A 12,894-nucleotide genomic window follows, 5' to 3' on the forward strand; every position below is an offset into this window, starting at 1 on the left:
CAGTTAGAGTACTCACTTGAGTTGAAAAGTTTAGTGTCTCCACTGAGCCTGACAGTGTCGTAACACCAACATGCAGAAATCCCATTTTAGAGATAAAACCAGGTACAGTGACTTTAAAAAAAGGTCCTGTAAACAAGACTGAAGGGCCCATCTAGCTATTCTAGCAGTTTTACTAGAGAACAGAACTTGGTAACCAGCTAACAGGCATCTACTAAACTAAACCGCTTCTGAGGAGTCTGCAAAAGGTCAACAACAGGCTTACCCATTATAAACAAGTTTTAAACTCACTCCAGTGGCCTGTACACAAATAAACAGCTTTTAAGGTCTCCTTAAGTTAAAGCACGGCGCTAACACACACGTTTCCTAGCCTAGTATTGGTATCAGTCTTAGATCCATGGCTTTCAGGATTTTCCTGCATTTTGTTATCCATGGAACATCGCTAGTAGGAAATGAAGTAGAAGAGTTGTAAGTAAATGCAATTCGATTTATTTTCCAACAACAACTCATACAAAAGCAAAAGAAACACTGACTGCTTTCAGCAGAAAATCTGTACAGCGTTATCATTTACAACAGTTTTACATTTAAAAATCAGAAAAATAGAAGAAACAAGCACTTTCCCTAGACATTGTTTTCTTGACTGTATTAACAAATGACTCCTGACTATTTACAAATTTCAAGTTCAGGCTACTGCTTCTTAAAGCGTTATCGCCTAGGCTATACTATATTGAATTCCAATTTCTTGAAAGTATTTCATTTCCCAATTGTTTTTGAAACATTTTTGCAAATAAATTATTTTTCTAAAAGGTGAGGCAGTTAATCTTACAGTAAATTATTGCAGGAGTGAGTTTACTGGTAATAATGAGCAGTATAGTTTAGTTACCACTCGTATTACTTCAAGTCAGATCTTTGTAGAAGAGCCAGATGAAAAAGCAAGGTAACATACAGATGCTCAAAAATATCTCCCTTTGCTCTTGGTCTGCAGGTGGACAACTGAAATTTTGGACACAATGGCAGGGGTGGGGGAAGGGTATCAGTAAAATCTTGCTGAACTAATTTTAATTACTTGAAGACAGTACTGCCTTCGGCTAGTTTTATTATTAGAAGCTTTCATTAAAAAAATCTCATATACATAAATTAAAAGTTAAACAGAAGTCACACAACTTAATTGTATTTTTACATAAGTTTTGTTCAGAGATTATGTAGACCAACCACAACAGAGAACAGTCTTCAACTTTGCTTAAGCTTTCTTACTCTTAACAGTTTATGATTCAAGCTAACTTTTCAAATTTTAAAATAAACTTCCTCTAAAACAGCTTGCACAACACTATTTAACTCACAGTATCAAAATCTTTAAGTGGCTCACTTAAACACACTTCCAAGTCAAATTCACCTTCTGCTTGATAATCAACATGTCTGACTTTGGTGACAATGCCAGCACAGGTATCCTGGAATACAAAGCAGTTAATAATTAGCAGTTAAATACAGGTTTAGTTATGCTGTAATGCATTTCACTCCTGTAATTCATTTAGACCACCTGGTAACAGAGGCTTACAAACACTTTAAAGGCCATACAAAACCCAAGGCTAGTCTAAGATCAGAGAGTTAAATGAAGGCTTCTGCCCATTCAACCACATTCTAAGATTTCCTGCAAACGTTTTAAGGCTCTATATATGCATACAGTGAAACATTATACAGATTCAGTATTCACCAGAGAAACAAATCCAGTAACAAAGCCATTACTACATCTTTACTGAAGTTTACTGCTCAACTGTACTAAATGCTTTCTGGATATAAAAGGAGCCTACTTCAAAAAGCCTGAGTATGCCGAGAAAATTACATCTTATTTTAACATTAGATATTGCAATCTATAGTATTTCCACTGTACATCACAGTCCATAACCAACATGCTTTGAACAGATACATTTTCTTTTGCAGGCTATGAAAAAATGAGACACTTGTCATTTGAGATGGTAACTTAAGTTCTAATTCTCTGGACTCAGACTACAGATGGATATTGGCTATAGCTGAGAAAATGTCTGAATTTGAAGATTGATCAGCTTTATGAACAGTCCCTAAACACAGCGGATTATGGAATTTCTCGTGTATTAAGGCTACTCTGGATGTAATTCTTTACAGACCAATTATTGACAAATATTTATGTAAATGACAGATATGCTTACATCATTATCTTGACAGCTCGTTTGAGATTCAGTAGAATTACTTCCAACAGATTCTGTCTCCATCTCACCAAGGTCAACAGGACTACTGTAAAATAATTAAAAAAACAATACAGCTTAAAACAAATTTATTTTTTTCAGTAGTAGGTGCAGTTCTGAAAATGATAGCCAAACAAGAGCAGAGACGTGCAGAGATTTTAGGGACAAACTGCAGAGACCAAACAGGTCAACTCAATACAACCAAAATGCCAAAGACTAAATTAAATTCTCAAGATTGAATACTGCAACCTGTCAAAGAAAAAGACCCAACACTCAAACAATGCCCCAACACAAATGATGACGAATGTTATGAAAGAGCCAGGAAATTCTTTTTCCAAATAAGGTTTTCATCAACTTGTTTTGAAACCTAAGATTTAACACCTACTATACGCAGAACTAGACCCCAGCATCTGAAGACAAGACTAGTATTTCTAGACCAATGTATACAGTAGGGTTCAGGCTGAAATACCAACTCCCATCTCATCTATTATAAGGAAGCTAAAAGCAAGCTTTTGCTTTTAGATCCCATTGCTCCATTTTGGTTTTAATATCAGCACCGTTATGGAAAACAACAGTTGTTTATTACCACAAAACTGTTTCCTGAGGAATAAATTTACACCTGTGTCCCCTTTATTCTGTAGTCCCAGTTTTATTTCAGATGTTCCCTGATTAGCTTTATTGCTTTCTATAGAGGAAAATAACTAGTCACATTATTCTACATCTTTTAGAGCAGAATACCATAGTAGCTTGGACTGTGAATAATGTGTGGCCACGCTTTTAATTTAATGGTATTTTGCAATGATTTTACAAGTACTTCTTTTCTCCTGTCTGCTCAAAAAGCATTTATACCACTTTTCTTGAACTAGCAAGTGAGGCTACGAAGGCAGGTTCTTGTACACTGTACTGGTCCAAGCTCAATATTCATGAGATCTGTCAACTAGTGAGAACCCTCCAGCACTGCTTGACCACAGATAAGTCTGCAGACTGCTCTGAAAGAATCAGCTTGCCTCAATGGTGTGGTATTTTCTTTTCTGATTTCACCAAGTGGATATACATTAAAAAAGTAAGGGATATATATATGTACACCCTTGCAAGGATACTGCGTAAGTTTAATCCCTCCAGCTAGGTCCAGAAAGCTCTTAGATATTTTGACCGAGGAGGAACTGAAATAGCACTAAGTGTGGACAAGTAACTAATGAAAACATTCAGTAATCACTGACTTGTTTCAAAAAGGGCTATGCTGGTTTTTTTGTTTGGTTGGTTCTTTAACATCACATTTTAGATAATAATTTCTATAAAGGTATCTTGAATACTGTGTACATACATTTCTTGCAGATCACATCCTTCTTCAGTAGGCGGATCCCAGGAATGCAATGCAACTTTCCATAGTTTAATTTGCTGGTCCCATGACCTACGGCTGTACTTCTTAAATTTATTTGGAGTTCTGGGATGAACTCCTGGTATACGATGGCATCTATTCAGATATTGGACACAAAAAATTCATTAGTGTTTTTCACATACTTAACATTTAGTTTTAAAAGCTAAGACTGACTGCAGGCTACGCAGATTCATTACAACACAGCAAATTCTGGATTATATCATTTATGAGAAAAGACTACTACACAGTTCCAGCACTCAGGTGAATGTCAGCTGTATGATAAAATTATTAGGTTTTCTGTCTTTGAGTCAAATGAAATAAAGTAAAATAAAATTTTAAAAAAGGCATATCAATCATAGGTCTGAAAACTTCATTTCAAACTTAGGAGCAACTGTAGTCTATTTTGTGTTTTATTTTACTAATTAGAAAGTTGACTGCAAAAAGCAGTTTCATTTCCTCTAGTTGATGAGCACAACAAAAAATACTTTCACTTCCATTTCTGCAGCATGGGAAAGCCTGAAGGGATGTTCTTCATGTACTGACTATTCAAACAAAAAAATCCACATTTCATTTGATTGTTAATATGACTTATCAATTAAAAAATGTCTTGGAAAGTTTAATTTGTAGATGCCTCCTATTTGCATGTGTCTCAAATACCAAGTTCAGTATGTTAATATTCTTATAAAGAACAGGTATGGCTTACAATCGAACATTACTTTTCTAGAAACTCAAGCAGCTTACCTAGGAACTTCTTTAATGTATCTATCATAGGCGATTGTGTTTTTTCCGTAGTTTATCTGTTTTTGTCTTCTCATCAAAACCACTTCATCTGTCTCAAGTTCTACTGTCACAGTGGACTCTTTTGAATCAGAACTAAAGAAAAAACATCATCGATTTGGGACTACTAGAAAACAAGCACCGCTCAAACTCACGTGTAAAAGATTATAAACATGTTAAAACTTTTCAAATGAATGCTTTGAATGTTACTAAACTATGATGTTGGGGCTTAAAATGAACTACTTCAAAACAAGCATTTTCAGAAGCAATATGGTACGTCTGAAAATTCAGATCTGTTTCAGGATTTTCCTCAGCTGAGCTAGAAATTTATCCTACCTTCCAGAGGAGGACTTCCTTTCTCTTGTAAATTCATTTATCAGAAGTTTTCTTCTATATCTGTAAGAGTTCAAATCAGTATTAAAAATACATATACACAGAGATAACATGTAAGGCTGCACTGTCATAGCTCACAGTTGATTCCACTTCTCAACTAAGCAGCAGTCTTAAAGTCAACCCAGACACTGTAAAAGTCTTTCCACTATGGACTGGATGCTTCAGTTTCCCACTAAAAAGAAAAAAAATAATCTGAGGACTTTCTTTTCCCAAGTCTTTTCCCTAAAAATCTTTTTATAGCAATGGTATGCAAAAACAGTAATTAGTGAAATAACACGCAAGGTAATCGAATCCAAGAGATTCAGGAAAGGCTTCTTCCAAAAGGGAGATACTTAATGATACACATCAACTCTACAGAGAGTACACTACATTATTCCTGCAGGACTTAAGTCAAAGCTGACCTAAAAGCACCGGACAAGAAGCTAAGGCTGGTCTTATTTTACTGCAGTGGTGAAGTTGAAAATAAAAGTCAATACAGATTCTGCAAGACAACTACCGTTTCCCCTCCTTTCCCCACTTCATCTTAAACACCCATGAATACCTGGCAATTTCTTTGTTAACACTGGTCCTCATTTCATCTTCTTCCACTGCAGTTCCCCAGTCTGAACTCCGGGAAAGGGGTCCAGGGCCTTCTGGTGTTGTAAAACTAGAAAAAAACCCAACTCTACATTAAAATTGTATTTATTTTTTTTTTAATTTCCCACCCCCAACTCAATAGCTATTTAATATATTAATTTATAGTATTCACAATGGCTGTAAAAATCTTGTGTTGAATTAAAATGTCATCATTATAAAGTTAAGCATCAGTTTAGAGTTCCACCTTGAAGCTGTCTGGTTTAGGTTTGGAGTTTTTTATTCTTAAAAAGTTTATGTAGATATCTATAGAAACATACCACTGCAGCATGTAACCTAGCCTACACTTTCAATAACTTTAAGCTGGTATCCTTCACAAAACAGTATGTGAAATATCAACTTCGCTTATTTACTCATTTATTTTCATTCCACTAAACGATCTAACGAATATTTTTTTCTTCATGATCGCAGACTCACTAGCTATATGAGACAAAAGTTAGAACACAGAATTAAATTGTACAACTAATTAATTAAAATTACACAATAGCACCAAGAGTTTCTGCATGTGAAAATATACTTAGTAGAGAAGGCAAAGGCACAAGAAAAGCCATCTATTTTTAGCTAGCAAACCAAAATTTGTTACAACTTTGCAAACTGGTATTTAACAACTTTATTGCAGCCCATTAGTATCACAAGGAGATTCAGACTGTTGCAAGGGAATAAACTTATATCCCTTCCCAGCATCAACAATAGCTTGCATTCAGATTATTAAGTATGCTTTCCAGTTTTTCCCCTTGATGATCAATTTTCCTAAAGTACAAACTCAAAACTGTATCCTACAGACCAGAGTTTTTTCAGTAGACCTGGAAATGCTCTGGAGACTTACCAGGACTCTGTGTAAATAAGTGCCTTGAAGTCAGGGAATTAGATGCATCTGTGCTAAAACCAGTTCCAACTGCCTCCCTGCTCCCAGCTCAGCAAGTGGCTCGCACTACACTTTTAAGCTTTTAGTAACTTCAAACTAAAAGTTCTTTTTAGATTAAACACAGTTATGACCTCAGAAAAATTAAAAATCCATAGCAAACAGTACAGGTCCCTCTCCAAATATATGTTCAAACTCCAAGGATTTTTAACATTTGTGTATATTGATTTCTAACTTTGAAGAAAATGCAGGTCACGTTCAGTTACAGCTCTCCCATGGCAGAGAACAGTGCAATCCCAGAAGTACTGTTAGTCTCACCATCTGAGCTTTGTCCTCAAAAATGTGTCATACTTTTTCATATTTGTTTGATTCTGAACCTGTGCTGCGTATACAGAGAATTAGGGAGAACGTGGAAGGGTCTACAGCTTTTTCTCTTGATTAATTTGCTCTGGTGTCAGACATACTAGGCTTAGCCATCTTTCTAAAGCCTCTCATCCCCACATGCTATTTCATGCTCAGTAAGAAGCTCTGGTGCTGTGCTAGGACTGCAAATGGTGCTCAAACTCTGCCAGAGGGGCAGAAAAACAAGGCCATAACCGCCCTGCCTCCATCTTGATCCCCGTCCCATTTTAAAATTTTATTTTGACAATGTTGAATTAGCATAAATAAGTAGTTTTAGTGCAGGAAAAGAACAACTTCAATCAGAGTCGAATCCAAACTAAACCAAAAAGTATGCCTGTTCAGTTCAACAATGGAAGACACAAAAACGCACTGCTTATTTTGGTTGAAACTGCTGAAGGACACAGGTCCTGAAATGAATTTCATTTACACTAGATACTGTAATTTGAGCCATAAACCAGTGCCTTCCCTGCTTATTCTCAGCAAAGAAAAATGGGGAGTTACAGGGCATAACCCATCTTTTTTAGATTAGAAATCTATCTAGATTCGATCAATTGGGCTGCAGGCCACAACTCCCATGCACTAATAAAAGGGACTAAAAGGACCATGGCATAAACAGCTCAGACATGAAAACTGAGATAAAATAAGATACTTTCACTAAACTGAAGTTTACTTATGCTGGGAAATGGTAAGGAAAGCAGCGAGCAGCAGTATGAAGAGTGAGTGACCTCAGAAGTGGACCCCACCACACATGTGCCAACATACTTAGACAAAACTTCCCAAGATGGTCTGTACTGCTTCCAGAAACACGAAGGCACCTGACTTTTAAGACTTGAATTTTTAATTCGTTGTCTTGTTTAATTTTAATGCAACAGTACGTACAACCTACATCTACAAACATAATTAGTTTGTGCAGTTATTGCATCACGGTAAATAGCAATAAAAAAAGTGTGAAATAGAACCGGAAATGATGAAGAATATAACTAAAGACATAAGAATGAAAAATGTTCATTCTTAAGAAGTGACTCCAAGATAAGCACACTGCACTAGGTTCTTTTTCCCTCCTTTAAGACCAGCTGTTCATGATGAGCGATCTACAAACAGACAGGGCTTGAAAACCAGAGTACAACAGTCAGTTCAACAGCTCCTGACACACAAAATGGCAGAGAGTAGTTTCTTTTGCAAGCGGTAGCTACCTGTCCAGTCTGCTGTCAGGTCTGTACTTTTCTTCCTCAAAAACGGATGAATCGGGCTCATTCTGCTTTCTCCGCTTTCCATCCGCACCACGTTTCCTTCCTTGGGACCAGCGAGGCGGAGGCTGAGGGCTGGCAGCAGAAAAGCGAAGACGACGTGAGCATGCCAGGTGGCTTTATTTTACTAACCTCTGGGAAACCTCATCGCATGCAGGCAGCACCGTAGTTTATTTACTAATTTTACCTCACCCAGCCAAGCTCAGCGACACAACTGGGGCCTGGAGAGCCCCTCAGAAGGAGGCTCTCCCACCCCAGGCAACCGGGCCGCTGCCCGCCCCGCAGCCTGCCCCTCACAGCCCGCCCTGGCGGACAGCGGCGGCCCGGCTTCGCTTTCCCTGAGGGACCCGCACCTCGGCGAGGGGCGGCCGAACATGGCGGACCCCGGCCGGCGGCCACGCAACCGCCCATGCCTCACGCAGGTGAGCGCGGGCCGCCGTTCCCGCGCCCCTCGGCGCCGGGCCCGCCCGGGGGACGGGGAGCGAGGGCCGCTCGCCGCCGCCCGCCGCTCCGCGCCCGGGGGGAGGGGGGCAGAAGGGCAAGGGGTGAGCAATGGTACCGCCGCCCCACCTGCTCTCGGTGTCGCCGTGCGGGCTCCTCTGGCGGAAGGACATGACACGGAGTGTCCTCAGGAAGGCTGGAGGGAGAACCGGGCGGCGAGGGACCGGCGCAGGCTGCGGGCGAGCGGCACGGGAGAGAAGAGCAGCCTGTCTTCCCGCTCAGCCCCTTCGCATCTCCCGCCAGCGCGGACTGACGCCGCCCGCCCCGCCTGCCCGCGGGGCGCCTGCGCCGGCCGCTCCATGAGGACAGGTGCGCGGGGCGGACGAGGGGGAGAAGAGGGAAAGCGCAGCGGCCAGCCCGCGCCACCTCCCCGCCCAGCCGAGCCGGCCGCTGGGCGCGAAGCAAACCCGCTCCCACGCCGCGGCCCACGCGTCTCTGAGGGCGCCCACCACCCTACACCCCCCCGCCTAGGGTAATGGTTTAGTCCGCGCCCTGCGGCCCGCCCCGGCCCCGCCCCGGGGCGTGTTGGCGGGAGAATCAAGCGCAGCGGCGCGCGGTTTTGGCGCGCGCTTGCTGCGGGGCGGGGCCGGGGTGAACGGCGGGACCCCCACCGCGACCACCCGCCCCGGTAAACGACAAAAACAGCCCAAACAAAAGGAAAAAGAGAGTGTCCCGTGGCTTAAAGGTGAAGGGTCGCAGTCATCGGCTCTGTAATCCATGGAGAGCGCATGGCATTGCAACCCTGTGGGAGGCTGTTATGGCAAATTTATATTCCATAACATGACATTAAAAAATATTTCATATCAATATTGATTAAGGTTGGATAATGGCACAACATTGCTATGCTTGAGGAAGTAGAGTTTCCAGGTGTTTTTAGTGGCAGACACAGAGTGAGATCCTGTTATCTGTGGGATTTGGTACATACGGACAGAGTGCAACAGTCACTTGGGAACAACCTGGAGAAGGCCTAGGGCAGAACACAAGCACAGCTGTCAGTAAAAACGCCTTTGCAGCCCTTGTGGACTGATGGCTGTTGGAACACTTCACAGAGAGATGCACACAAACCGGGCAGCATTTTCCTCTTCTGGCCTTAGGGTCACAGAATCATTTAGGTTGGAAAAGGCCTGTAAGATCATCAAGTCCACCCATTAATCCAGCACTGCCAAGCCCACCACTACACCACATCCCTAAGTGCCGCATCTACACAGCTTTTAAATACCCCCAGGGATGGGGATGGTGTCTCCACCATGTCCCTGGGAAGCCTGTCCCAATGCTCAGTCTGTTTTCAGTATACCACAACAATCCCCATCACGACACCCCAACTGACCTTTAAAGTTACAAAAAGGTGCCGCCTACTGCTGCAGTTCACAGGAGCAACCACACGAGAGGAGAAAGCCTGCAGTGGGGACAGTCATCCTTTTTTCCCCCACTCTAATAACTAGCCCATTTCATTAAATCCCTTTCTTTGCAGCACACTCAAGTAATACTCATTCATCCTAATTTTTCTGGTCATAATTTTTCTGCTCTCAAAATATAAGTTCTTAAGAATTACAGGCTAAGAGCTACTGTCACCTATGGCCATATTAGCTCTAACTTGCCATATAAGCTGGCACAATTTTGCATTAATTCTAATAACATGGTTTCTGCTAGCCACGTCATGAACCCAATGATCTGTTGCACTGGCCCAGCTTGCCTCTTCATAGTATTTGGTTACTGCATGCAGCATACAATTAACTTATCACTATCCGTGTTCACTGCCTTTTTTTAAAAAAAAATTTAAAAATTACCACTGTACAACTATGATAACAAAAGTAAAAAAAAAAAACCAAAACCAAAAAAACCCACAACAAACCAAAACCAGAGCAGTATTACAGTCATGGTAACAGGATACAGAAAATAGGATTTTAAACTTAGTTTTAGCAAGCTTTCTTCAGGATCATACATGGTTTGCTTGTCTACATTTTTGCTACATGCTTTCTCTCGCAGGTAGCAGAAAGCCAGCGAACCTGGGCTCTGGTTACTTGTCAGAAACGCAGTTACAGGTTCATACTGAATCTAGCTCATAAATGCATGGATTCAGTCTAAGTTACTGAGCTCTGAAAACAATACAAAAATTCTGCAGGTTTCACCAGTAAAGCTTTCTAGTGCTGATGTGGCCGTAGTCCAAAATACTTCTGATGATATTTAAGGATACGAGACTACTTTAAAAAGTGCAATCAAGATTTTTTGTTGTTTTAACTTGCTTATTTGTTTAGCAAGGTTGCAACAACCAGTGCAGTTCTCAATCTCTGCTCTCTCACTCTAAGACTTGAAGAGCAGCAATGGAAAATTTAATAGTCAACTGAGCACGTGCAAAGCAGCCCTGGAGTAGGTGTTTTACAGATTAAAGCATAAAACATGTCTTCTGACGAACCTGGGTGATACTCATTACTATGAAAGGCTGTATTTGAGTAATACTCGCAAGATTGGCAATGGAATGCATCAAATGAATGGCAGAAGTAGCAAAAAGAAGTTGGTTTGTTTGGGTTTGTTTGAACAGCTTAACACAAAAAAGAAACTACCAAAGCCCAGCAACATTTTTTGGAGAGAGTTTCTGAGCACGCATTGACAGCTGGTGTTTTGTTTTGATTTTTTTTCACGCATACTAGCAGGGTTGAAGCATACATTGAGAGGGAGAATTTGCATCTCTCTACTGCATGGTTTCACAAACTACACAGCTTATGCAATTATTGACAGAAATGAAAGATACCTGCTACTCTGACTGGTGTTTCTGGTTATCATTTATATAGAATTGGAACTCTTGTGGTCCACAAGTTGAGTAGAAAGAACAGTCACCAGGCAGAGTGGGTGGCAGTACACACCTTCACGTGCTAGGAAGAAGGAACTACCTGAACAGCGTAACTGCAGCAGAAACAAATACGTTCCTCTAGACCCGTATTATTTAAGTAATTAAGACAGCTGTTAGAGGAACAGCACCTGCAAATACGCAATACATACCTTAGGTCTTTCTGCCTTTTCTTCACCACATACTCCCATTAATTCCAGGTCTCTAGACTCAAACCTCGAGTAGTTTCAGTAACACATTTTCTTCGTTTCCTGATTCATCTTTTTCAGATTTGAACTGAACGTCCTACAGGAACATCCCAGCTGAAGCGTAGTGAATAACCACACAGCCTTCCTTACCCCTTTTGCAGGTATAAAAAGGGGCTTTCTTCAAGGCTGTGCAAACCCATACAGTACAGTATCGACAGCTGCTTTTAACTCTGGGCATAAGACCAAAGCAAAGAAGGTAGAGGTCAGATAAGGGTCTCAGATCAGCCCAGTAAAAACTGCTGAATTTTCTTCTACCAGAGATCACTACTGTATTATATATGTGGTCTTGAAAGCCAAGAGAAAGCACCTGCTCAGTGAAGCTCAGGATTCCCCAGATGCACGAAAGACCCTCTTCACGGTGAATTCAGAAAGCTCGTTGTACATTGTCTTGTTAGAAGTGGGAAAAACTCACATTACTTTTTTCCAAAAAGGCACAAATACTATTCAACCACCTGGCTGGTTTTTTTTTTTTTTTCCTTTTTGCAAAGCTGTGCTAGACAACAGAGGGATGAGTACACACAAGACACTCACACCAACTTCCCAGCAAAACTAACAACTTCAGCAGTGGGAAGACGACTGCTCCCTGCTAGCCTGCCTTGGGAACTGCTCCAGGCCAGACCAAGAGTCTTCAGACATAATTTGCAATAGCTTTTAGAAATTAAAACTGTTTGAAATCTCAGCAGTTGGCTTGCTTTGTATTGAGTTATCTTGCATTACTTCGCTTGACTCTTCAATGGTTTTACACTTCCCCCCCATTTGTGAATTCACTGAATTCAAATGTTTCACTTCTACAAACTGCATCTGCATTCTCAGACTCCTGCTAAGTATCTATTTGGAAACAGTGTTTTAGTTGTTTAATGCCTTTTGGTTGGAATGACTACATACTTTAGTGCTCCTAGCTGAAATCAGTGGTATTTTGAGAGGAGGTAAGGGGAAACTGTGTTCACTTTCCATCAACTCCTCAGTTTTTCCTCAGAGGCTGTACACAGTTCCTGTACTTAATGTCCTCAGAGATCTCTGTTGTAGGATGTCTCCAAAATGCTTGCCTCTGGGCGGTAACAGTCAGGCTGGCTCTATGCTCAGTAAAACACTAAATAGTACAATGTAAAAGATTTACCTTGGAAGTTCCTTTCCCTTTACCTGGCCTTACCATAACCGTACAAATGCATGCATCTCCTGTGTGGCATCTGCATAAACACCCATGCTCCTGCAGGAAAGTCTGCTATGCTAGCACCTTTTCTTTCCCACACACTGCTATGAAAAACAGAACTGTGTTCCTGAACCAAGGACATGCCTGAAGTACAGCATAGGTTCAAAACACATACAGACTCTTGCCCTGAGATAAGAAGTCTTGAACTGCACGTTTACCTGAACACATCCAAGTGAGCCAGA

The 12,894-nt window shown here is 41.1% G+C and overlaps 1 protein-coding gene across 1 annotated transcript; it reads right to left on the reverse strand.

Moving 5' to 3' along the window:
• Window positions 1-470: 470 nt before the first annotated feature.
• LOC121087233 (stem-loop binding protein) lies at window positions 471-8,665 on the reverse strand. Its single transcript, XM_040592020.1, has 8 exons — window positions 8,479-8,665; window positions 7,855-7,983; window positions 5,306-5,410; window positions 4,708-4,767; window positions 4,336-4,467; window positions 3,541-3,690; window positions 2,181-2,265; window positions 471-1,445 (listed from the first exon to the last, which is right to left on the reverse strand). Exons 1-8 carry the CDS (start codon window positions 8,520-8,522, stop codon window positions 1,329-1,331), a joined length of 822 nt encoding a protein of 273 aa, XP_040447954.1. The 5' UTR covers window positions 8,523-8,665; the 3' UTR covers window positions 471-1,328.
• Window positions 8,666-12,894: the final 4,229 nt, after the last annotated feature.

The sequence above is a fragment of the Falco naumanni genome, chromosome 1 (assembly GCF_017639655.2).
Source record: "Falco naumanni isolate bFalNau1 chromosome 1, bFalNau1.pat, whole genome shotgun sequence".
Classification (NCBI taxonomy): domain Eukaryota; kingdom Metazoa; phylum Chordata; class Aves; order Falconiformes; family Falconidae; genus Falco; species Falco naumanni.

Coding starts and splice junctions, on each gene's coding strand:
- LOC121087233 (XM_040592020.1), bottom strand. CDS start 8,522: ATGTCCTTCCGCCAGAGGAGCCCGCACGGCGACACCGAGAGCAG. Junction 7,984..8,478: donor CACGGCGACACCGAGAGCAG/GTGGGGCGGCGG, acceptor TTCTGCTGCCAG/CCCTCAGCCTCCGCCTCGCT. Junction 4,468..4,707: donor AGGAAGTCCTCCTCTGGAAG/GTAGGATAAATT, acceptor TTTTTTCTTTAG/TTCTGATTCAAAAGAGTCCA.